At 44.7% G+C, this 24,397-nt stretch overlaps 1 protein-coding gene across 10 annotated transcripts in view; it reads right to left on the reverse strand.

Annotated features, from left to right (window-relative positions):
- The window catches only part of BDNF (brain derived neurotrophic factor), a 40,005-nt gene that overhangs the window by 10,367 nt on the left and 5,241 nt on the right, over positions 1-24,397 (reverse strand). Inside the window, exons 1-2 of one of the 10 annotated variants that reach the window (XM_032691337.1) lie at positions 8,532-8,570; positions 7,210-7,278 (exon numbers count right to left, since the gene is read on the reverse strand). The exons of 3 other annotated variants lie outside the window; for them this stretch is intronic. Coding sequence is in view for 1 of the 7 variants with exons in the window: in XM_032691333.1 (XP_032547224.1) it covers positions 9,401-9,403 (3 nt within the window). In the remaining 6 variants the exon portion in view is untranslated. Of the gene's footprint in view, positions 1-1,564; positions 1,613-6,379; positions 7,009-7,209; positions 7,279-8,531; positions 8,571-9,400; positions 9,772-10,248; positions 10,462-10,776; positions 10,932-24,397 lie in introns of those variants that run through there. 6 more of the 10 variants (XM_032691335.1, XM_032691342.1, XM_032691333.1 and 3 more) reach the window with 6 other exon arrangements.

Here is a 24,397-nt window from a genome sequence, read left to right on the forward strand (position 1 = left end):
GGACCAAAGCAGTTTCTGGGAGCATTCAAGTCCAAAGTTACATGGCAGCAGAACCAGAGCAGGAGTAGAAACTTGTAAGTTTGCAAAGTCACCTCAGTCTCCATTAATGGAATAATGAGGACTTCATATTGAATAAGGATACACTCATTAGGAATCTAACCCACTTCACTGGGCAGCCAGCCCCACACGTGCCTTGCTGTGGCAACAGCTTTCTCTTCAGAGATAACACTGTTGGAAAACTATGTCAATATGTTAACATAACTGTATTGAAAACACTTTGGCAAGAAGTGCTCTTTCACCACTGATATTTTACTACGACAGTGCGCTCACCACAGATTTGAAAGCATTATAGTTTTCAGCTTTTTTTTTTCTCCCACCTCCGAAGTGGTTTCATGTTGAAACAAGACTTCTGCAATTGCTACGCCTGGTACTCTATCCTTAACCTAATTTAAAAATTTGGAGCCACCTTCAATTGGATTCAATAGAAGGATACACAGGGTCACGTTGTATAACCAGCATGCCAATAGCTGAGACTCACCCAAACAAGCTCCCCCTCTCCTCCATTCTTAGGCAAACACTTACAGACTTACAACATTGTATTTTTGCTTTCATTTCACAAGCTCCACAAAGGGAAAGGGTTTGGAATTACTAGAAGGGGTGAGAAGGTACATCTGGCAAAGATTCAAGTGTTTGAAAACAAGCTTCATCAGTTGTACTGCTCAAAGTACAAACATTCAATGGAACACACAGGAAAAAAAACCTGCAGCCTTGCAGGAAAAATTAATTTATCAAACTCCTGCCTTCTCCCAGTTGTATAATGGCATAATTTCTTTCACAGGGGAGCGTTACACTGTGCTTTCTGTGAATTACACAGACCATGGGTTCTTCTCCTCCTCAATTAAAAATGAAGTCACCTGGTTCATGACTTTTCATACTTGCCACCAGATATAACTATGGATTGTGGCATCATGGGTAATTATTTCCACAAAAACACTGAGGTTCCTTGAAGCAGTAAGTTCCAGTGGACCTAATCCTGGTGGACACAGTCACTACTTGGTGTAAATCCATAGTGTTCCATTCATAGCTTTATACCAGTTGTAAAGGCAGCCCAGTATTTATGTGGTCTGCAAACCACCACATAAATATGGAGTCACCACCTAAACTAGGGCTAACAGCTGTATCCAAACAAAACGTGACAGGTTTCAGCAGAATAGCTTCCTCGCACTCAGGACTCCTGAGGGATACAGGCATTTTCGGTAATAATTACACTTTAAAGAGGAAGAAAAAAGCTTTTTAGGTGTGCAGACTAGCTCCTCCCTTCCCCCACTGCTTTAAGCACACAAATAGCCCAGACATGCCTATAAAGAGAAGTATGCAAAATCCAGCCCAATACCACCTAAGGTTCCTCACTTGGGTGTCCTGTTTCACGCACATCCCCCCCACCGAAGAAAGTGGCTTTGCTGCCAGCAAAGTCCTCACTGTAAGAGCCCTTAAGCTCCAAAGGGTAGGTTTGTATATGAGATTTCAGTCATTAAATAAACAGTTCTCTAAAAAACTTCAATACCTGTCCCTTCACGTAAGCAGATTCTACTACCCTGCAGGGAAGGACGGCTCCTCTTCAAGTAGCTTGGGGTGGGGGAAGGAAAGTGAAAGTTAAAGCAAGAAACATTAAATTACCCAATTAGTCTGTTGGATACACCTAAGTGTTCTCCCTCTCCCAAGTATCTCCACAACATAACAGACTACTTAGAAGTCACCATCCTATTCAAAATCAAAAGCAGAGCTGTCATGCCAGAGATCATTAGTAGCTATAGAGATAAAAAAAACGTTGCAAAAGCAGAGAGATCTGGTACTTTTACTACTGTGACTCTCCAGCTTACAACATTTCTTAGAGAACACGCTATCAAAGCCTCCAAAGCGCTTTGCAAACACTGAATCTCAACACACTTAGGTGAGGAGGAACCACACCAGAAACCTTGTTTTCCTCCTGGGTAGCCTGAAGCCCACAAATATGCTTAAACATCTTACCCCAGATTACATAGCAAGTTGCTCGTGAACCAGAGGAGAACAGAGCCCCTGGCCCCAGTCCCTCAACTCAGCCACTACACAAAGCTCTCTTTACCACATATATCATCCACATACTTTGCAAATCTCTCTATGGTAACGTAGATGTCCAACACAGAAAGAGGCTGATTAAAACCTTAGGGGTATTATTTGGAATACATATGCTAGCTCACTTCCATCTGTGTCGTTAATTAGTTCCTGACTGTAGGTTAAATGTAGGGCATGTTGTCACGAGCCTAAGGTGGGGTGGCAGGAACTCCTGCTATTGCCATATGGCTTTTTGTTTCTTCTTTCATTCTTCAGCTTTCAGCCTCCTGCTTCCAGTTTGTGGGCTCAACCATCATATAACAAAGAACAACAAGGAAAACAAAACTAGTGTTAAAACATTAATATTCTTCACCATTAAAACCTCTGCAAAGTTTGACTGAAATGCAACACAAGTATTTATCTCATCCAGAGGCTTTTACCTGCAGCAAACTTGCTATGAAATTCAGGAAAGACCTATTCCCATGGAGAAGTACCACTGCACAAGCAGGGATTTACCAGCCCTATAAACACAAACCAGGCAGCTTTCCAGGGACCAAGGGTCAGCCTTAAGTCAGACAAAATGAGAAGAGCAAGGCTATGCCTACTTGTAATATGGATGTCCAGCACTTCCAGGGGATGAAGCCAGTGTAGCAGCACCATCACCAACAATAAAAAGGAAAAAAAAAAAAAAAAAGAGTTCCAGTCATCTTGTTTTCCAATGCATCTCCACAGATCAACCTTTTCTGTTAAAATACCAGTGGCTCAGGACCATCCTCAACAAAGCTATGCCTGAACGCGAGTAATTACAAGATATGCAGAGTATCAGCAGTTCCCCTGCAGCAATTTTCTAGTGAGTACAACTTGAATATTAACAGGTCTGGTGGTGCTTTGTGACTGAAGACTTGCTCCAAAGTGTTTAATTTAAAGTAGACATGGAGGTTATTTATTGTGTTTTCTGGCTCTCACTGCATACCTGTCCTTCCATTAGCTAAAGGCAGGGGAAATGATTTATAGTATTTCCAAGCATAAGGGTCTATAAGTTTCATAACAGTTACAAGAATCAGAGCAAGGGAAAAAATACAACAATATCCATGTTGAACAAAACAGGTTAAGAATCCAGTCATATGACTTCATACTTGAGGCTTGTGGAATTCAAGATGTTGCCTCTAGGTTTGTCAGTCTCAAAGGTAGAGACTTCTTTGGAGGCTTAGACCTCTACCCAGTTTCTTCTTAAACATTATTTCTGCCTTTTTTTTTTTTTTAATGGAGGTGTGTGGAATTGACTCACATCCTTTTGCAACATCCTTGCCCACTGGTGACATTCCTCCTACTTTTGCAGTTTCAATGGCAGAAAAGTTTTGCACAGGGGGCAGCAGAAATCTATCATCAGTGCAAAATTGGAAGAGAAAAGGACTTAAAATGAGTCTTTCAAGGAAGGCAGCTTTATTCTTTGTTTTAAACTCACATGCCAATCATTAGCTTTTAAGGGGGAAACTCATTTTCAGAGATTCTTTTGCAAGTCATTACACAAAATATACATTTCTGTGAGAAGATGTAAAGGTGCACCTGCATATTCTCTCTTTGCACCATTTCGTTGGCAGCAATTTGCCAACACCACACCAGTAAGTACCCTGCTGCTGCAACGACATGTGAAACATCCTTCTCTGCCCCCTGTAGAATAAAAACAATCCTTCTTCACCTGTGGGACATAAGCTGCCAACAACAAAAAAATCATTACATTGACATAACGTGTAATGTTTATATCTGAAAAAGCAAAAATGGAGAACTTCACGTGTGTTTATTTCTAGTTTTGGTTCAACCAATTATAAAGATAAAGGATGGTCATGATGTTCAGCAGCACATTCATACTTCACCACAGTTTCCTGGCATGGATTCTGGTTAGGTCATCCTTGCCAGCTTGAACTTGTCAGTGACTTTGCTTCCCCCTCGGACTCACACTGGCTTTCAGTACAAATTCTATCAAATAGCATTTCTCTCTTGGCATTTACGGCTCAGTCAAACTGGATTATCAACTCAGAAGGAATGTAAATAGCAAGTGAAGATCCAAGTCTTAATGGAGGCAGCCAGCAGGCACAATTACCTAGAAATACTGCAAAACAAGTCCTGTCGCTCATCCCAACAGTGTCCATACACTTCTGTGTGCAGTGACAACTGTGACTGAGGGGGGGGTGACTGGTTTACTTACTAATTCAGCCTTTGAATAAAGCTTAGATTTAATTTCTTTTCTGCTCAGTGTATCAAGTACTGAACACTCAACAAGAACGTCACGATCAGTGTAAAGATGGATAAACTAAACCATATGGATACTCAGTGTTGCACCAAGCTTAGAAAGTAAATGGCATAAGGGACTAAGGAATCCAGAGATCACAACCTTTAATTCCTTGATCTAGACAAAACTGCATTTCTCCAGAAGCTGTTATGTTTAAAGAAAGCAGTGTTTTGATCACATTAGATAAGGCACAAGATTAAGCTTAACTCACTTTTAAAAGATATGCACTACAGGATTCTGGGGTGAATCTTTTGCTGAATTAGAAAAGAATATATAACAGCATTTTGCTCAAGATTTTGCTTAGTTCAACTTTTTTGAACTAAGTGTAGAGGCTCCTCCTCTACACTACATGTATGTAAAGCCTACTTGTAGCTCAGTGCACATAAAGGAAAGGCGGAGGTTGATGTGGAACTCTGAGAGCCAAGAGCAGTCTTTCAAACTCTAGACTGGTACAACAGCTCTCATGCACTCTGATAAGTTATAAACAGTTTGCAGTTGCCTCCTGAGTCGTGGCAAATATCCCTGTATCACAGCTCCTCAGCTTCCCACAGGAAAACTCTATTCCCTAAGAAGTTATACATTAAGATCTTATCCCATTATACTTTATGCTGATAGTCTTCAAGTACCTGAAGAAATTAAAAAATCCATCACATGGAAAGTTATATAGTATGAGCAATCATGCAGTGGCTTATCAACTCCAGGTTTGGTTAAACTGAGGTTTAGTTGCTTTGGTTTTCTTATTCCACTGGGCATTTGATAGCCAAGGGTTAGCAGTTACTATAAAAGCCCCCAAATCATACTGTGTCTCTAAGAGTCAAACAACTAATTGCACATGTAACTGTGAGTTCAGTGGGTAAAACAGATGCACTGTTTCTCTCTGTAAGCAGTTCTTCACAAATTAAATACGGAACAGCACCCTCTCAAACGCAGAGGAAGAACCTGCTATAGCAGGTCGATGTACAGAACAAAAAATCAGAAGCTGTGAGCTCAAAAGAACCAAAGAGCAGATACAGCAAGTGCATTCCATGTTGTTAGATTTGAGGGAGCAACAAATACCTGTGTACTCAACTTAACTTTGATACTTTTAAATGGAGAAAAGTATGAATCTACTGAAACCAACCTTAAGGCTGCTGACTCAGTACATTGGGAAAAATCAGGATGCTTTTCTAGTCCACCAAATATCTATCAAAGGACAGCCCCTGGCAAGTAGACTTCAACAATGGGATGGGGAACAAACCTACCTTCAACCCAACTCAAATCCTTCAGGGACTAGTTCTACATTGCATTTTATTTGTGCAACCTTTAGACAGGCTATAAAGTCTCACCAGCAGCTGTACCAAACCAGTATAAATTTGACTTGCAAATACTTTCTTACTGAAAGTGATGCTTCTTGTTTACCTATTCAAGCCAGACAGAGAAGACTGTATAAAACTTAATTACCTAAATTGCTAGAACAGGATTCACCTCAGTTGCAGAGCTAAAAAAGCCCGCACGATTACACTAAATTTATACTGAGGAGTTAGAAGGATTGGGATTAACTCATTTTAATGGTGCAGGCTCCTTTGCCAGAGCCAGTCCGAGCAGCCTGTGTGGTTCGTGCATCTCTAGGTGGCAGTAGCTGCTCAGATTTTGAGATACCATAAGATGCTTATCTCAAATTTAGCAACCAGTATTCCTCCCTTCCTCCTAGAATTGCCTTTCCTAATGTGAAATGTGACCCCCTCCCCCATTTCTTCATAATTTATAGTAGTCTGTAGCTGAGTCACAAGGATTTCTGCATTTTCCTAACCAAGTACACAAGAAAAGAAGTGAACTGCCAAAGGATTGAGGTAATTTATAGCGTAAAGCATCGAGAGCTTCTAGTCGATCAAAGGACTCAGAGAAACAAATATAAGAACAATCATGCCTTCTGTTCTCTACAAATGCCACGGCCAGAAATAACTGTCCTAATTAACTGGTTTCAGAAAATGACTTCTCTGAAAAATACAATATTCTTACCGAGGAAAGTATACAACTGCCACAGCCTTACGGCAGCTGTCACCAGGGCATGAAAAATCACTGATGGAAGTTTCCTTTTGCTTTCTCTGGTTGTCCATGGTACTCATCTTTGGACAGCTGGATCCATTCATGATGGCTAAATCACGCTGTAATGGGACATTCTGCTACCACTGGGATCAGTGTTGCAAGGAACCACAGTCACATCAGGTCAGTGTTTTCACAGCTAACACTCTGTTCACTGGTTATAAAGGGTAGAAACTTTGCCTGAGATGAGGTTGGCTTTTTGTTGCTAAGACTCTTCCTGTTCAGTCCAGTCCATGGTGTTCTCAGTATTTCAGACTGCTCCATGTTCATTGTTGCTGTTGGGTGTAGCAGTTGGACCCCACCACTGTACAAGTTCTTGATAATTAGGTCCTGAACGTTGAAAAGGAGGAAAGGCTGAGCCTGACCCTACAGATCACCTACGCCTTATGCATATGACTGTCCTGTTCCACATGGACAACTCCTGCAAACAGTGCTCCCCACTGGGCTGCTCAGAGCCTGGAATTGGTAACATGTAAGCTTAAGGGACCACAGCAGAGTTGTCTGTATGCACTGCACAGCAAAATCTATTATTTATTGTTTGGATTACAAGAGCACTTACAAGTCCTTGTCAGGTACCATGAAGAGAAGACAGGCAAGACTGTCTCTGCCTCAAAGAACCCGCAGTCAAAGATAAGACTGAATAACAGCTATGGATAAAGAAAGGAAACAGTAGGATTTGTGAGCTGACAGACAGCACAGCCTACCAGCCCCATTCCAACACATTAGGCCATTCACTCTGTACACACCTGTGCTGCTTCCTAATGGTGTATCACAGCAAACAGGAGTTGTTACACACAGCACCTTCCCAGCTGCAGCTGAAGACAGTAAGTTATTGAGTTAACACTTCATTTCAGCAACTCACAAAAATAGCTTGGCTTCAGTGCCTTTTAAAAGCTTCCTTTTAAAGGGTGTTTACAGCTAAGCATTACCAAGAATGCCAGTGTATGAACTGATCTAAGAAATGACTGAGAGTTTCCCAATTAAGCAGCATTTCAGCTATTTAGGAGGAACCAAGCGCTCGCAACATATGCTTGAAAACAGGTCAAGACAAGTCAGCAATTAACCTATTAAAAGCACATATCCTTTTCTAGTGGAGCCTCCACCAATTCACACAATGCCTAACGTGAGATTTCTAGTGTAGGCACAGGGCACATTCTTAGAACAACTTTTCAGCCTTTTATACAAACCAGGAAGGCAGGTATGGGACGTACTTTTTTTTTTTACTAGGATCACACTTACTACACAAGTCACTCAGTAGAGTGAATTGTTTCTCATGTTCATGCAGTGCTTACCCATAGGAGGGTTGAGAGGCTCTCCTACTTTCAAGTTACCTGTGACCTGTCCCGCACCCCGCCAGAGAATTATCTTCTGAGCAAAACAGGCAGCTTCTTGTGTTTTCCTGACAGCAACATAACAGCTGCACAAAGTGCTACAGGTACTGCAAGGACTTTTAACTGCAGCTACTTTCAGCTCAGCACTGTCACTTTGCTTTTAAGCAAAGCACAGAACCTTATACATTCTTTCCCTATATTCTTTCACATGTTAGCGAGTCTTTAAAATCCTTTGCGTCTGTGCACTGCATTTTGTGGTATTCCAGCACACTGTAGTACTCCCATAGCACTACTGTTACAACATAATGCCTTGGTGCTTAAAAGCATGCTGCTTGAAATTAAAACTTTTTTCAGTTTAGTCCTACTCCCTCCAAGATAAAAGTCCTTCCCCATTTTCCTCCACCATTATATCTGCATTATTCAGATAAAAATGTTCTTCATCTTTCTGACCTGGTTTACCCTGATTTCACAGCCATATAACAACAGGATCTACCCTGCAGCTCCGGAAAGCAGAGAGCACTGGCAACACGAACAGAAGGCACACTGCTTACATATGGGTTTTCCCAGCCGAGGTTCAGTGAAGCTGAACATTAAGTGGTAGTACTACAGTAGAAAATTGTTGTGAGTTACAGAGCCCTGCAGAAAGGCTCCTGTATCTACTCGTGTTAAGTAAAGAGCTGAAACATCTACCAGCTCCTTTAAGGTATTTTAGAGTTAAAACAGAGCCATTGCCTTACCCTGAGACCAAGGTGAGGGACAGCACTCGCTCCTGTAGAACATCACTGTTTGCCTTCTCCCTCTCCCCAGGTGTGTTTACACAGCCAGTGCGCGGCCGCTCCGCACACAGGAAGCCGTAGTGTCCCCCTGACAGCTGCTACCTCCTCTCATGTGCCAAACCACAGGATTCGCATAGAGCCAAGAGCGTCCCCTCTGCCTGTGTTGTCTTCTACACCTAGACTAACTCCGGGCCATCACTGGGCTCAAGTTTTCACCCAAAGGCTTGCAGGCAGCGCTCCGTCTCTGCAAGCCGAGCCATTGACTCACACCAAGGCACTACCCGGCACAAAAGAGCAGGACGATAGGACGACCTTCTCACTCGGGACAGCCACCACGCGCAAACAGAGCAAACCCTTCACTTCTGCACAACCAGCCACTCAAAACTGATGATGTGAGAGTTCCTCCCACCCACGAGCAGGTGGCTCATTACCCAGCCCTTTGCTCGTATCTACAGACAACCAAGGAAATTCATTTTAAGTACTTATCACCATGAATTAAAGATTACAGAAATACTGGCTGAAAAAAAAAATGTATTGCCAGGATAGATTCTCTGCATTCATTATAACTGTGTTACTAGAAACATAAATAAGTAATGACTATTGATCTTGCATAACCTCAGAACAGCAAACTACAATAAACTGAGAGGAAAAGGACATATCTTAACTGGAATGTACAAACCAAGACACCAACAGCACCTCTTAAAAATAAACAAGCAAAGCCAGCGCGGCCCACAGCTGTAACACCTCACGCTTTTAATCCTAGTAAAAAAATCACCGGGACAGCACGAGGTTTCCAAAGTATTAATTACACATTCGCCAACCAAATTTACCATTTAACCCGTTTCCTTCTGGCTGAAGGAGTGTCTGACACCCCGATATGAATCCACAGCCGGCGCCTCCGGCCCCGCCGCTCCCCTGCCCGGCCACCTCCAGCCGCTCAGGCCGCCGGGCTCCCGCCCTGCGCCGCCTTCCCTTCCTTCCTTCCTTCCCTCCCCGCGGGCTTCCCGCGCCCAGCGGACGGGGGAAGCGGGAGAGGCACAGGACAAGGCGCCCATGGCACCGGATCCCGGTGAGGGTGCCCGGCGTGCTTCACATTCCAGCGACGGTCCAGCTTCAACAAGTGCATCGCGCCCCTCCCTGACGGCACCTCGCCCGCCAGCGCCGGGGCGGCGCCCGGACCCGGCCCTGCCCGCAGCCCGGCTCCTCCGCGGCCGGGCCGGGCCGTACCCCGCCGCCGCTCCCGCCGCGGGCGGAGGGAAGGAGGGATCGAGGGACGGAGGGAACGAGCGAGGGAAGGAGGGAGGGAAGGAGGGAGCGAGGAGGGGGCCGGGGCCCCGCCGCGCGCCCGCCGCCAGGGGGCGCCCCCCGCCGCCCCAGGGCCGCGCGCCGCGCCCCGCGCGGGGCTCTCGCGCCGCCGTCGGGGAAGCGCCGGCGGGTCCCGCGCGCCGCCCGCAGCGCGCGCCCGGCCGGGAACGGCCCCGGGAACGGCCCCGGGAACGGCCCCGCCGGGCCGGCAGGTGCGGGAACAAAGGGGCCGGGGCTGCCCCGGGCACCCCCCACCCCCCGCGCCCTTCCCGCTCCCCGACGCCTCTCCCCGGCCAGCGCCCGCCCAGCCCCGCAGTCACCCGCACCCCCCGAGCCCCGGCCCCTCCAAGTTTCCCGGCGGGGCGCCGCGTACCTTGTCGTCCACACAAAGCCTGTCCGGGTCCCCTCCGGGAAGTCACATCCTCTCCCGGGCGCCCAGTCCCACCGGCCACCTCCCGCCGCCTCGGCAACACAGGCGGCGTCTCAAGTGTCTCATCAAAGCTTTATGAGGGGCGGGAGGGCAGCGGAGCCGGATCCCCCACTCCCGCCGCCCAACCGGAGCCTCCCGGCCCAGCCCCGCCGCCTCCTCCTCGCCGAGCGGCTTCGCCCCCGGCCAGCGGCTGCGGCGGCCGCAGGCACCGCGCTGCCCCGCTTAGAGCCTCCGCACCGCCTCCCGGCCCCGCCACCGCCCCCGCCCCGCCCGCCCGGCCCCGCTCCGCTCCGCTCCGCTCCGCTCCGCTCCGCTCCGCTCCCCTCCGCTCCCCTCCGCTCCCCTCCGCTCCCCCGGCGCCCCCCGAGCGGGGCGGGGGGGTGTCTGTTCGCCCACCAGCGGTGGGATATTGGTTTACTCCGCCGGGTATTAAGCAAGCCCGATCCATTTAAATATCGCTCCCGCGCTGACCTCTCCGTAGTTCGCCTATTAAGAATGCAATCAAGATAATAACAGGCATTGCTTATTAATGAGCGCCCCAGGTAACGTTACACCGGTGACTTTCTGCAGGCGCGCGGCGGGCGCTCAAGTCCCGGCGGCCCCGAGGCGGCTCTGCCCGGACCGGCACCGGCACCGGGATGGGCCCGGGGCCGACACCGACAGCGGGGCCGACACCGACAGCGGGGCCGACACCGACAGCGGGGCCGCCCGTCGCGCCAGCGCCCGCCGGCGGAGACAGGGGCGGGCGCGGAGCCCGTGGATGTCGGGCGAAACGCCCTGCTCGGCTCTGCCCCGCCGTCCGCGGGGTGGATTCCGTACCCCCTTGTCAAAAATCTGTCTGGCCGTTTCCCCCTTCTGCCCGTGCAGCACATAGAGTAAATTATTGATAGTGGAAATTGCATGGTGGAGGCAATAATGGCATCCCCTGATTGAGTAGCTCCATTTGATCTTGGTAAAGACAGAGAGATGGCACGATCCCTGGCTGGGCTGGCTGTGGCGAGTGGGAGTGCACGCATGTGGCTGGCAGGCACAGTACTTTGTGCCACATCCCACGGCACAGCCAGCCATGGGACAGGCACTGACTGCACCCCCTGCCCGGCTTGGGCTGTGGTGGCCCCACCTCTGTCCTTCCCTGTCCCCTCACTGGTAAAATTGGAAGCGGTTGATTTTCAGAAGATATCCCAACTCCTTTATGAATTGGTTAAGACAATGTTTTTGCACCTGAAGCCTGACTGCCATCTAATTGCAATTAATGCCAAAGGCCCAGTCACTCCAGCACACTTCTGGCCATTTATTTATACCAGGAGAAATGTGTGAAACTCATTGCTGCCCTCAGACAGTCTGACTGCTTCTGTGCTTTTGCTATGAAACACCTGCATTGATTAGATTGGTAAAGTAATAAAATAACCAAGGCGTTTGAAATTCAAGTACACCTAACATTTTCCATATAAACCAGCTTTTAATATATATTAAGGGAAAGATTCCTGGGGGTTAATAACCCTTGCAGCTTTAAGAGCTTCTCTAAAAATCATGTTTAAGTACCACATTACCATCCTTCTTGCACTTGGGGGTTTGGTTTCACGTGTTTGAACTAAAAGTGTCACTGAGCTAGAAGACAGTTCTACCTCTTTAGTCTCGGTGTTTTCCAGTCACAATCTACTCAATTTACAAGAAAGGAGACAAATTTTCAAAGTAAGTCCTCACTAAGAGCCTGGGCCTGAGGAATCACGCCCAGCCCTTGCTGGCTGATAGTCATTAACAGAGGTAGCTCTTCAGGCCAAGTCCTGCTCTGCTATTTCTGTATTATTAAAATTCTGCCATTAGGAATGCATCAGCCATTCCTTTTCCCACTCTAATACACTGATAAAACCTTATATCTCTCACTGATAATGTCGTGTGGATGTTCGAGACCTATTTCAAACATGGTATTGTAACTGGCACTTGCTAAGTTAACACGTGCGTTTTATTTACCTGTTTTAGACTTCTCTCCACAATACAATTCCACTTTCCAGGTACGACTGTATTAGTATGGGTGCCTGATTTCACCAAGGCAGCATGTTTTCAGCAGCCTTTTTGTACGGTGATAAGAGCACAATTTCAATATTCTGTGTTCACAAGATGATGCCTGCAGATACTTGGATGATCCACCAGTCAAGTTTAACAGCAGCAGCAGAGGCTACTTTAATCAGCTGTAATGTAATACATTACACACGTGTTATTCCTGGAGGAAGGACTCTTCTCCTGGTACACTAGACATGCAGATGAGCAGCAGTGAATATCATGCTTTAGAAACACTTAAGCATTTTCTGGCCTGTTCTCAGGAGCGAAGGAGAAGGCATATACTCCGAAAAAGTCTGCTTGCAATCCAAACAAGTTTTTAATTTTGGAAAGGAAGTGTGTTACGGAGCGCCTGACAAGTCCTCGCTCTGTGGTACGCGCTTTCAGCTCAGCTCTGCTGAGAACGTGAGAACCATTAATTCCAGGCAACCATGAAATTCCAATTTTGCTCTGCTACAAACATGCTGCCTTTTGCGCCGGTGTACGGATTTTCCCAGGGAAGAGGTGTGGTCAGAGAGCTGCTGTATCTTGCTGGTATAATCAGCCCTTTGGGGATTATTACCAGCCAGTGCTTGATTACTGAGAAAATGAAAAAAGTAGTGTAAATAATTACCTGTTTGGATTTTTAATGCACATGCAGGCTGGGCTTCATATTTTTCAATCGGACCCTGACTTCAAGGAGAATTTTTTATGAATGAATGAATGAATTCCAAAAAATTTGGCCTACAAAGTATTAGTTTGTGAAGCAACTGATAGTCATCACATGGAGACACTGCCCTGGATGGAGCTCCACTCCTTTGTCCATAAGATGTACTATAAATGTGGAGGTTACATAAACCCTCACCATGGAAATTTGTGGGATACACAGGATGCAAAGATCAGACAGCCTGATGTTTACTTGGTAGCCCCAGAAAGAGTTCTTTCTTGTCATGCCTGACAGAGATGTCTTCAGCCTGTCTCAAGAGCAGCTATGTTTTTCCCATTTGGATTGGACAGATGTCAGAAGTGAGTGGCACTCAAAAGGAAAGTCACACCACAGGCTGCATAAGGAAGAAATGGGCAGGCCAGGCCCTTTTCCAGTGATTTCAGATAATTCAGTGTATGGAGCCTCTTGGTGTTATTGTCACAATATGCCCACCTTACAGCATTTACTTTGAAACCGAGTGTTTTTTTCTGTACCTGACTTATGAAAATTATTAGTTTTGTATACACAAATCAGACTTCACCCTTTTCCATACAGCAACAGGGAAAGAGCATGAGTTGTCAATCAACATAATGCTGATTTATCCCTGCAGTAATATCAGATTGCTTGCAGGAGGGTAAGATCATTGCTTTTTGCTGAATTCAATTTAAACTGCAGCATAGGCACTAATGATGCTGTAGATACTATAAAGAAGAAAGCAGAAGCACGCACATCTGGTTTCTGTCTCAGTGGAGGTTATGCATTATAGTGATTGATGTACAAGGTCCAAATTTACTGATAAACTAATTATATGATAAAGTAGTTTGTGGGGCTCTTAAATTCCCCCATTGCAATTGTAAGAGAAGCAATAAAAAAAGTCAATACTTGAAAAGAGTAACATTCTTAAAAGGTCCATAGTTAGTCGACAGGTAACTGGTGATTCAGTCTCCCCCCCCAAATGTGTCTTTACACTCCCATTTTATTCACGTAGTATCTTGACCTGTTTTTGAATGAGAAAAAGGTCAAGAAGCTACAATTTGGACTGCTCCTCACTCAGCTATCAGGAAATATAAACTAATCCTGATTACAGAAGGGACAATGCTGTTGATGTACTTGGGTTTTGACGCTAGAGGGTTTTTTTCTATTAAAAATTTTAATTGGCTGAGGTCAGTTCTTATATCATTACAAGCATTTTAAGTTTAATTATATTTATTCATGTTTCCTAGTTACCTTTATTTGCTATTTTTTTCACATTAAAGGGCTGGAAAGTTCATGGAAATAAACTTTTCCAACTCAACTAATGCTAAAAATTGCAATGGATTATGTACACAACTGGGAGTTGCAGGCATGGTGCATTTATAAGAAGATGCCTGGGCTGTGATGCCACTCTCTGATGACTCAGGAATCACAGCACACACAAGAGAGCCCCTCATGCTCCACATTAACATCAGTAACACTAGAAAATCCTCAGCATCTTCGAGGACCAAACCCAAATTCTGCTCAAATTTGTAAAATCTTTGTAATCATACAGGCTGTGACTGAGATGATGAGAGAAGGATGGTGGTGATCACTTCCCCAGCCCACCCCTTGCACCCAGGGGTTGGCCAAGCTACAGGCACAGGCTCTCCTGGGCACCAGTGTTGTGTGGTAATGCCCTGGGGTTGGTGGCACTTGGTCTACCTTGTGTCCAGCTTGCAAAGAGTTGCCGTGGTTCTGGTCTGCAAGCAGCTTGCTTGGTTACTGGAGTGTACCCTGTGCCTTAAATAGCACAGGGTACTTGCTCTTAATTTCGAGCTTAATTTCGCTTTCAGTGAACAACATCTGTCAAGAGGCCTTTCAGCCTCATTTTAGCAGGGAAAGTATTATGTGAAACAGCAAAGACAGGAATACAAATCCAAAGATCTTTCATTAGACATAGTTTGTAGGCTGCATGTGAGCAGGATAAAGCAGGGAAGCCTACCCTTTCAATCACAGGCACCACAACCACAACATTTTTCCTCAAGAAAATACCACCTAATAGCTCAGAATCGTCACCCTGCAGCTACAGCAAAAGTGATTTTAAAACTCTAACAAAGAATTAAAATAATTGGTCTCTTCTCATGTCTGCTAGAGGTATGCCAGCTTTCCATCACATGGTGGGATCTCTGCCCTGGATCTTGTTCCATGCCTTCTAGTCAGGGATTTTAGCATGCTTTCTGTGCACGAAACTGCTTCTCTGACAGCTCTGTGGTAGGTGCAGATCAGTTTTTTGCAAACGAGGAAATACATGTGTCTATTATACATAAATTTATTAAGCTGCTCATGAACATACTTGTTAGCTGAGCACACCCCTTCTGGGTTTGTTCCTGGCCACTGCTCATATAGTTGTCTCAACTGGCATCAAGTGTCATAGAAATGGAATATACGTGTCATCCGTGACAATTGCCACATGCATCGAATGATGCGCACACACCCCCACACAAAGAAAATCCTCCCCATCCCAGCCTCTAGGCTTCCCTTTTGGGGTTTTGCATGAACTCCATGCACTGCTTGGACAGTGGGAGTCCTAAACCACATACGAAATCCCTCTTCCCTGTGCAGAAGGGCTGGGGGAAGCCAGGAGGACAATTCAGCCTCCGTCCTGACCGCCTGGTCCTGTGGCCAGTGTTGAGCTGTGCCAGGCTGGCCCCACACTGAGGGGTAGAGGGCAGCTGTTGAGGATGGTGGCACAGTCAAAAAGGTGAAAACAGGGGAAAAAAATTAAGAAGAGAATGAACACAACACAGTGACAACATTAAAAGTTGGGTTTATCATGCCCTGATGCTTTAGCACTCACTAAAACTGGCCGTTCGTCTCCTGAGTGTCTCTGCCTTACTGCTGTTGTTTTGGAGGCATGTTTAATATCCCAGTACCTGAGCAAAGAGCAAAGTATCTGGGTTGTGTCTGAGAGTATCCAGTGTACTGGGTGTCTGGCGAACGGTGCCTGAGCCCTTCCCCACCCACCCCTGACCTTCCTGCTAAGAGCCCAGCCACGGCTCCACTGCAGCAGGCAGCAAAGAGGGCATGGGACAACGACAACAAAAATGCAGACTCTGAGGAAGCTGCAGACATGGGAAGGGGAAAAGAAAATCCCCTCTTCTCCAAAGACATTGTGTGTGATTCCTTGGGATGGGGGAAACCTGAGCCGAGTGTGGAAAGATTAGATGGCTGGAGATGCACTCCTGTGACGAATCAGGCCATTGGAGCTCTATGATTAAAGAAGATCAGAAAACTGTTGGTGCACTTGTGGGTGAAAGGTGTTGGGATTGACTCATCTCTCCTTTCCTCTAAGTATTCAGTGGGTTTCAATTAGATGCAATACAGTGGATTATTTTTAATATTTAAAGGGATCAGATTCCAGAGGGTTCATAAACTTAGACAGGCAGCTTGTCGGAGTAGGTATATGCCTTACCAAACCCTCTTTAGTGCATAACTGTGGAGAGCATATTTTGGGTATGTACTAAAACTAAGCAAGCCCCCAAATCCCAGCTCTACAGCCCTGTGAATGCTCTTTTGTAGTTTATTTCTCTTTAGGCAACTAAAATCTCCTCAGACATCAAGCTCAAGCTCTCCATTCGCACCAGGTGCGGCAGCTCAGCGATATTGCCCGGAGGGTGATGGGTGATAAGAGATCTAAAGCAAACAGTTGGGGAGGGGAGGTGGAGGATGGCGTTGGGTGCTGGGGGCTGGTAGCTGATCTGGGGTGCCCACCGCCCACAGGACCCTGCTCTGGCCAGGAGCTGGAGGGAGGGATCCTCCTTGGGCACGTGGAGATCCTTGGGAATGAAAAGCATGTGTAAACATTAAATAGTTCTTCTGGCTCTACTGCCCTGCACGACTTTCATATTAAGGCATTTTACGCTGCCCTTAGTTGTCTACATCTTCCCAAAGAGGTTAAGGTGCTTTGGCTCAGTCCCTCTTTAAAGCACAGCCACGTCAATACTTTTAACAAGCTGATGTGTTTAAAGATGAATTCAGGGTATTTTTTCTTTAAATAGGGTATCAAGCTGTTTCACCTAAGAAACAACCCTGGAGCTCAAAACATTTTCTGTGTTAACCACCTAAAGCATTAAAGAGAGAAGTATTTGAGGAACGGTAGATATTTTTGTTAATTGCAAACTAAAATTATCAGCACAGCAGTAAAAATTAAAGATAGTCCTCAAAATGAAATCCAGACCACATTACGTTCTCCTCCTCCAGTTACTGTGACTTGCAGCTCAAGAAACAAGTACCGGATTAGTCATGTTAAAGCAAAAATTTCCCCTGACTAGAACGTTTCGTTTGCACGGTGCCTTTTCTGTTTATTGAGCACTCGGGATTGTTAATCTTTCAGTAATTTAATGACTGGAACCATGTTGTGTGTAAATGTTACTACATTCCACTTCGGAGATTAATAGGCAGCCACGTGTCTGTCCGGCAGTTTTCACTTGCCCAGACAAAAGGGATGGTCTGTTTATCCACGGCAGAGGAGCGCCCGGGTGGCATGTGAGCACTGACAGCAGCAAGAGACACCACTGGGGCACGTGTGAGCTAATACACAGCAAAAGATGCCAACAAAGAGGGTGCCGTCCCCACTTCCTCTTTCCTTTCCCTGTAGCACCCAGCCCCAAGGAGTGGGAATGGCACAGGGGCCTTTATTCCTCTGCGCTGGCCAGATGAAATTATTTCATTGACTTGCATCGCAGAATTGCCTTAAACAGTAGCTGGTACCAGTCTAGCTGTATTTTTGGGTACTCCTATTAAAATATTATTTTCCTCCTCACAAGTAAGGTATGGGGGTAATTGGATGCATAGCTGGTTCTCTCTCTGCAGCACGTGACGTGCTCAGACTATCATTTATAGATGCAGAGAGATGGGAACAAGACACAGGGCGGATGTACGGCTACTCTGGAATTCAAAAATCCTGAAATATTGATTCAGAAAATCAATACAAATTTTAAGCTATTTTAAAATAACTTTCCTCACGTTCTACACCATTTCTCAAATGGGAAAACATATCGATTTCTCTGCCCCGGCCTGCACAAGGACGGGGTGGCTCTTGAGGTGTGGTGGTGGGGCAGAAGCATCCAGCATTGGAGACACGACCACCACCACAAAACCCATGCGAACATAACCTTAAGCAGGAGGAAAGCAGTCCCGCACTTGATGTGCTCAAAGCCCCTTTATTTTTAGGGTTGGATACAACTCAAAGACTACTCAAGTAAAATACATCCCTGGCTTTGGCAAGACATTTAGTGGGGCCTTTCTTGGTGGTTCAGGACTCGTGCCATTGGAGTATAAATTCGTAAACAACGTTATCTACATTTATTTTCTGGACACTGTTTATTTTTCGTGTAGTTTATACATCTGAAACGTAAATGCTTACAAGGGAGTGGTAGCTTTAAACACCTCTTTGTATTTCATTAGTTAGCCTGCTTAATCTGCTATAATTTATTGCAACTTGCAGTTGTACTCATGGTGCCTTTAGTTATTGGAATATAAACACCACTCAAGTCAGCAGGAATGCAAAGTTTTTAAATCAGAAGGGAGCTGAGTGCTAGATTTTCAGCAAGGACTTTGCAGCAAGGCATTAAAACCCTTATTTTAGACTTTTGTTGCGTTTCTGTTTGATGCTGTACCCTGCTACGTGCTCCGAGCAGAATCATTTTCCCTTCCAGGCATGTATAGCTTCTACCCCTTTGGTTTCTTAATTTGGGTTAGATCCCGTAATATGAAAAATATACTCTGATATTGCACCTAGAGCACATTGATGAGGCCTAAAGAGCTCTTCTGTGATGGGAATTAAGATCAAAAAGGATATGGAATTTAAATATTCAACATTTCTTCTTGGATATGAAACAGAAAAATTGTTTTGATGCAAAAGTCATTGCGACAGAATATGTTACTTAGGCTCTAAGACCATATTAGGATAAAATGGCTTTTTTATATAGGAATTGCACTGAGAGAAACTCCTTCATATGGAAATTATGACATTTTGTCTATTGCTTCTTACTACAAATGTTTAAAGGATCTGTTAAAAATATTCTTTTAAGAAGTCGTATCAAGATAAAAGAAAGTAAATAAGAACCAATACAATTTTCAGTCTTATTTCTGATTAGCTTCTTAATTTAGACCCTGTTAACTGCCAGAAAATTTCACCAGCTACCAGAGCTGGGGAAGCATAACTGACTACATAGTTTATTTTGCAGTTTGGGTTTGCTGTGCTTTTGTCAGGCCCTCACCCTTGCAGTGAATGAACGTTGTGCTAATTCCACATACAGATGGCCTTAGAGAAACTCAGGAAAAAAGGCTCAGCCTGAGTGCTAATACAAATGAAAGACAAGCAGATGAAAAACACATTCTCATTGTCTGTTTGACAAACTGGTACTAGACCACCATCTAAATTTAGCCAATTGATTTTTAGCTAACCATTAATCTTTACTAACACCCCACAGAAAGCACGGACTCAGAAGTCAGTGGACAGCTTCCATCATCAAAGCTTCAGATACAGCCAGGCAGGACACGCTTGCAGACGGCTGAGGGATTGCTAAACTAGATTGCTGGGAAGATGGACCTTTCATCCCGTGTTCCCCTATACTGGGCAAGATGCATCTCTATTTTTTTTCCACCCAAGCACTGCTTCCCTAACGTGGGCCAGCCTTGGGCCTGCCAGGTCTCCAGCACTATCCATCACTCCCGCTTGCCCGTCACCTCCTGGTGCTCCCACACCTCCTCGCTGGCAGGGGTTCCATGCAGCCCACAGGAGCCCTGCAGGGAAGTTCTGATGCTGATCAGAGCCCCGGGCAGCTGTCACATGCAAGCAGCTGCTGGTGAAACAGCCTCTGGTGGTCAAGGAAGCGAATCAGTACATGGCTTTGGTCCTCCCCTGTTGCTCTTGGACAGGCTGATGGACCCAACAGAAAATAATTTTGAAAGGTCCATCATCTTTGTCTTTTCCTCTGGCCAGAAGTGTATGCCTTGCATTAGTCTGAATTTACACCCTTTGATGTAAAAATCCTTTGTTTGGAAAATCCATATGGAAAATTAATAGGAAATTCTGGCCATTTTGAATTAACTTTCTAGGTTTGCCTTTTTAAGGACTTAGCCTTCTTGTCAGATATTTTGGTTTCCTTAAGATTTGAGAGCCAGCAGAATTTTCTTTAGGGAATGCTGCAGAAAAACTTTCATGGGAAAGTAGGTGATAAAAATAACTGTTTGGTGCCAAAGGCAGTAGACTGGGGATTAAAAGCCCCTCTGAAGTCAGAGACATTTGGGTCTTGGAAGGAGCTCAAAAAAAGAGCTGAGAAAAGCAGTGGGCCTCCTGGGCTATGACCATGGTTGGGCAGCTGATTCTAGGTGAAGGATTTGGGAAGAGGAAAACAACAGGTGGTGGGCGGAAAAAGCACGAGAATCAGATCTGCCTGGGGAATAAGTGGTGGATAGAGTGACGGACTGCTGATACAGGAGTGAATGCCACAGAGAAAGAGAACAGGTGAATCTATGATTAAACTCTCACCTCTTGCACCACCAAGAGCTTTGTGAAAGACTTATGCACAACAACAAAAAGCCCCAAACCAAACAAAACCCAACCAAATGAACCAACCCAACAAGCAAACAAACCAGTACGGAAAAATCCTGCAATTAAATAGTTGTTCCCTCGGAAGAGGATGAGAGCAAAACGTGTGACAGATATTAGTCATGCCACTTAGAAAGGTGTTCAATGATGAATGATGAGTGTGGTGCAAGGACTTAGAATAACTTAGTCAAAAAACCAAATTTGGGACATAGAAAGAGATTTGTATGGGAAATACTGTAAGATTCACTACTGTGAATTACTCTGACCAATAGATACTTTACTCTTTATTATTTGCTCCCTGATACAACAGGTTTTCAGCAATAGAATAAGGGGTTTCACACTTCAGGCTACAGCAAGAGATGTACAGAAGCAAAGGACATTTGAGATGTATCGTCATCCACTGGAAAATTCAAACCCTGGATTTAGCCTCATTTAAAAACTGCTAAGGCTTTTTGTTTTCCCAGTCAATACTATTTTATCAGCTATCTGTTTACAAAATTCAGCCAAATATCCTCTCAGATGGTTTTGTAAACTTTTGGCAGATGTGAGTGAACATGTATTTGACAGAGCCAACTAACACCTAAGCAGCTCCTGTCTCATGGCCTCTACTCATGACTCTTGCTGCATCCCATTCTCAGTGGAGTTGGTTGGGTTTCAAAGGTATTTGCTGTCAGAAATCAGCTGCCTTTTTTTTTTTTTCCCTTTGGTAACCACCTGTTTCCCTGAAATCCATTAAATCCATTGTCTTTTCATGATATTATTTTGCTTTGAATCTGAATATTTTATCAAATGTCATTGTCAGACTACTGATGATAGCTTTAGAAGGAAATACTGAAAGCATCTTTGAACACTCTGTAAAACAATATAGAACTGAGTTTGTGTTGAAAATATCGGGAAAAAAAAGATAATTTTGAAATGTCAAATATTTTCACAGCTCTGTCTGCCTTGACAATGTATGGCCTTTTCTGATTCCCCAGGGAAAATCTGAATGGGAGCTAAGTGACAGATACAGAACAACCTGTGGGCCACCATCCTTCTATTGCTGATGTTTCAAGGTAACACGTAAAAGAATAAAGAAACCTGAATGCATGATCAGTGCTGAAGTCAATACTTTGACATTTCCATAGCTGTACAGGTTTAGTGTCCCTAATATTAGAATAATACGCTGCAAGAGTGAGTACGTTAAGTCTTGTCTTAGGCTCGAGCAGTCACCATCTAAACAGCCTCCATCATTCTCTTCCCATTCACAGGTGTTTCTTAAAAACATATTCTACATATAAAAAAATTGCAAACTTTGTGGGTTTGTTTTTTTGTTTTGTTTTGTTGTTTGTTTGTTTGTTTTTTGTTTTGGGTTTTGTTTTGTTTGTTTGTTTGTTGGGTTTTTTGTTTTGTTTTTTAATTTATGGTATTTTTTTAACTTTTTCAGTGCTCAGAGGGGAGTTCAGTAACATCTCTGTATTGTTGATGAACAAATGGAGGTAAAAGAGCTGGAAAGGTGTGCCACACAACACATAAGCTGTGTATAGGAACCAAGCTTTACACTCTGTGGGTTATCAGTGGAACTAGACTCGCTGGTCTTCCCTCCTCTCTTTCTTTAAAGAAGACACATGCACAAAGCCAACCCCCTGGACGCTGTCCATGTGCTTCTAGTCTTGCCAAACAGATGAGAGAAGGGTTAAATCTGAAGCCTTCCCACTACCAGGGTCCCTTCCTCCTCAGCATGCCTCTCCCTTTTTCTTTTACTGCTTCAACTTGTATTTTACCATTTGTTATAATAATGGAGTCTAGTGTGAAGCTTGTGGCCCCATAAACTTTAGACATAATTTTAACTGTGTCAGCTTTAAAAAGTCAGTATCTGCCTCATCAAAGGGCAATCATGTCCAATGTGGGTGTCTCTGTCAATTGTGTTTTGAACTGCAGCAATAATCCAACCAAACCATGCAAAGAGCTTTTCTACACCCACATTTCTTAATTATCATCATGAGACTGAGGTAGCTGAGACCAGATCTATAATGTTTTCTGGATGTCAAAATGCCCACACACCTTCTGTAATCCTTGTGCTACCAGCCCCCTTTCATATTGCTTTTAGTTGGTCCATCTAATTATCTACTACCATAACTTTTTACTGCATTATTCCCAAATCCCACAAAGGCTCTGTTTAAGAAGAAAGAAACAACTGGTCTGATGAGACCTCCTTAACTGCACAATCTTATAAACATTTTAGTGGATGATAAACTTGTCCTCACCCCTTTCAGAAATGAACCATTATTTTTTTTACAGTCAGGTAAGACCTAGGGCCTTAAAAGTCACTGCATACATTACATCCATAAACAATGCTATTTCTTGGGAGCTTTGGGGTCTACTGTCCATTTGGAGAATAAATAAGTTCATTATTTTCACATGTGCTACAGTCAATAAGGATCTGGAATGGGAAAGTAGCGAAAATGTTATGACTTAATGAACATGTTGCATAATCATTCTTGCCAAATGTCAAAATAAATTGGAGGCCAGAGTGTACAGTTTACGCTTGTTAAATTGGGGTTTTGTGTGCTATTTTGGGAAGGGGAAAAAAAAATAAAAAGACAGACCAAACCACGAAAAGGCAGGGGGAAGAGAAAGTATACTCTTGGCCACTTCTGGCAAGACCTTGGTCCATTACAGTCCCACCACTAATGTTCCCCATGGGAGACAATACAACAGCCTGGGACTGTGAGGAAACCACTTACCGACAGCAGAGTTGGCTCTGTGGCAATGTCCTGGCCCCAAGGCTCTCCACGAGCAAAGGAGGGGCAGGGATCAACCCCCCGCAGCCCAGCTGATGCCACGGACCAGACCTGGCTAATCCCTGCCTCTCTGGGAATCATCGACCTGTGCCAGGGGTGGAAATCAGTCACATCCATTAGCGACTTCAAAAGACTTTTTCCATCAGGAGACTATGAGTTTGCACTCTGCCATGAAGTTCAAATGAAAACACGGATAACGTGATCGGAGCAAGATTTCGCTTTTGCTGGAGACTGTTGTGAAATGTCAGATCAGTTCCACAGGTAGCCCATCGATTCCACTTTTGGCATAGAGGAACTGGGAAATGCAGGTTTTGCCTACGTTACGCAAAGAGTTTTCTGTTTGTCCAAGCGATGAGTAGCTTGAAAGCTCTGAGTTCAGAAATATCTACACAGCTGAGGACCTCATCTGTTGAACACCAAAGCGTGTCACAGCTATTTTGCCTTTGAGACTGCCTCAGGAAGAGACCAATTAGGATTACATGGTAAGTAAAATTATTCCCATACTTACATGGTTAGGAAAATAGGTCTCTCCAACTGCATGCTCAAAAGGCAATCAAAGCAATATTATTCTTTTGCAGTTGGATTTTGCCTTATTTATGGTTTTCCCCATTGAGCACATGTTTCGGCAGCACCAAGAGGCCACATGGACTTCTTACTTCCCTTCCTGCTTACTCACTTCTTGCTTCTTTACTCCACCTCTACATCTAGTAATGGGAATGCCACAAAAGTGCCTGTATTTCTTGCTGCCTGTGTGAAATGCGTGGATACAGATATGTGGCTTTCATTTATTTTACAAGGAGGGGGGAAAAATCCTTTTCATACACCTACATCTATCACAAAGCAACTAAGAATAGAAGCAATATTGAGACAGATGGAAATGTTAATGGTGACAGCTCACAAGCACGAATCACACATTTGTGAAATAATGAAATGGGTGGGCAGTTGTTACATGAACTCCATGTCAGTTGGTATGTTTTCCTGGCTACAATTTTGCAA

The sequence above is a fragment of the Chiroxiphia lanceolata genome, chromosome 6, assembly GCF_009829145.1.
Source record: "Chiroxiphia lanceolata isolate bChiLan1 chromosome 6, bChiLan1.pri, whole genome shotgun sequence".
In the NCBI taxonomy this organism is placed as follows: domain Eukaryota; kingdom Metazoa; phylum Chordata; class Aves; order Passeriformes; family Pipridae; genus Chiroxiphia; species Chiroxiphia lanceolata.